Below are 953 nucleotides of genomic sequence, written 5' to 3'. Positions count from 1 at the left end.
ACGCCCTCGACGCACCAGTCGTAGATCTCGCGCTGCGCCTTCTCCGCGCAGCCGGGCGCCTTGCCCGCGACGCGGAGCTCGCCCTGCACGAGACTCCGGATCTCCGGCGACACGAGGCGGTCCGCGACGACGAGCGCCTCCGGGTCGCTGATCAGGCGCAGGGCCGCGACCGTGAGGAGCTCCGGGTCGCCGGGGCCCGCGCCGACGAGCGTCACCGTCCCCTTTTTCGAAAGGTTTTGGTCGCAGGCGCGCAGCGCGACGTTGCGGCGCGCCGCGACGGCCGGCGGCGCGACACGCCGCGGGGCGCGCTGGAGGGCCGCGGCGACGGCGAGCATGCACGGGAGGGCGCGCATGGCTGGCTGTGTTGCAGGCGAGCGTCAATTGCCGTGGCGCTTTGCTGCTGATGTCCTGCTGCTTTGGGACGAGTCACCCCTGCGCCTCAACATTCGCCGCGCGGACTGCAAGTTTAAAAGTTGAAGTCGAAATTAAAACGCGCGCGGCCAGCCGCAGCAGCCCCGCGAACCGCGCCACGGGAACCATAAAATAAAACTCACGCGACCTCCCGCAACAATCCCGCGAACCGCTCCACAGCCACCTCGATGTCCTCGTGGGACGCCGTCGAGAACGCCGCGCGGACGTAGGGCGATGGCGCGTCGTGGGGGTCGAAGGACTGGCCCGGCACCAGCAGCACCTTCGCGTCGCGGCATTTCGACTTCACGAACGCGTCCGCGTCGTCGACGCCCCGCAGCCGGAGCCAGACGAACATGCCCGCCGTCGGCACCGTCCAGTCCGCGAGCCCCGTCAAGTGCGCCTCCGCGGCGCGGAGGAAGACGTCGCGCCGCGTTTCGTAGAACGACGCGACGGCCGCGCAGTGCGCCTCGAAGCCGGCGACGGCCGAGGGGTACTCCTCCGCCCAGGCGTCGAAGAGGCCGGAGACTAGCGCCTGGCTCACG

General features: G+C 70.5%; 1 protein-coding gene across 1 annotated transcript; it reads right to left on the bottom strand.

Moving 5' to 3' along the window:
* Positions 1–104: 104 nt before the first annotated feature.
* On the bottom strand, positions 105–335 carry AURANDRAFT_34981 (hypothetical protein; the record flags this gene model as incomplete). Its single annotated transcript, XM_009044346.1, has 1 exon — positions 105–335. A coding segment is annotated over one exon (231 nt), but the record flags the coding sequence as incomplete, so codon positions are not given.
* Between the last annotated feature and the right edge of the window lie 618 nt (positions 336–953).

This window comes from Aureococcus anophagefferens (genome assembly GCF_000186865.1).
Source record: "Aureococcus anophagefferens unplaced genomic scaffold AURANscaffold_263, whole genome shotgun sequence".
Taxonomy (NCBI): Eukaryota; class Pelagophyceae; order Pelagomonadales; family Pelagomonadaceae; genus Aureococcus; species Aureococcus anophagefferens.
The sequence above is the reverse complement of the archived record's forward strand: the minus strand, read 5'-3'. Positions and strand labels throughout refer to the sequence as shown.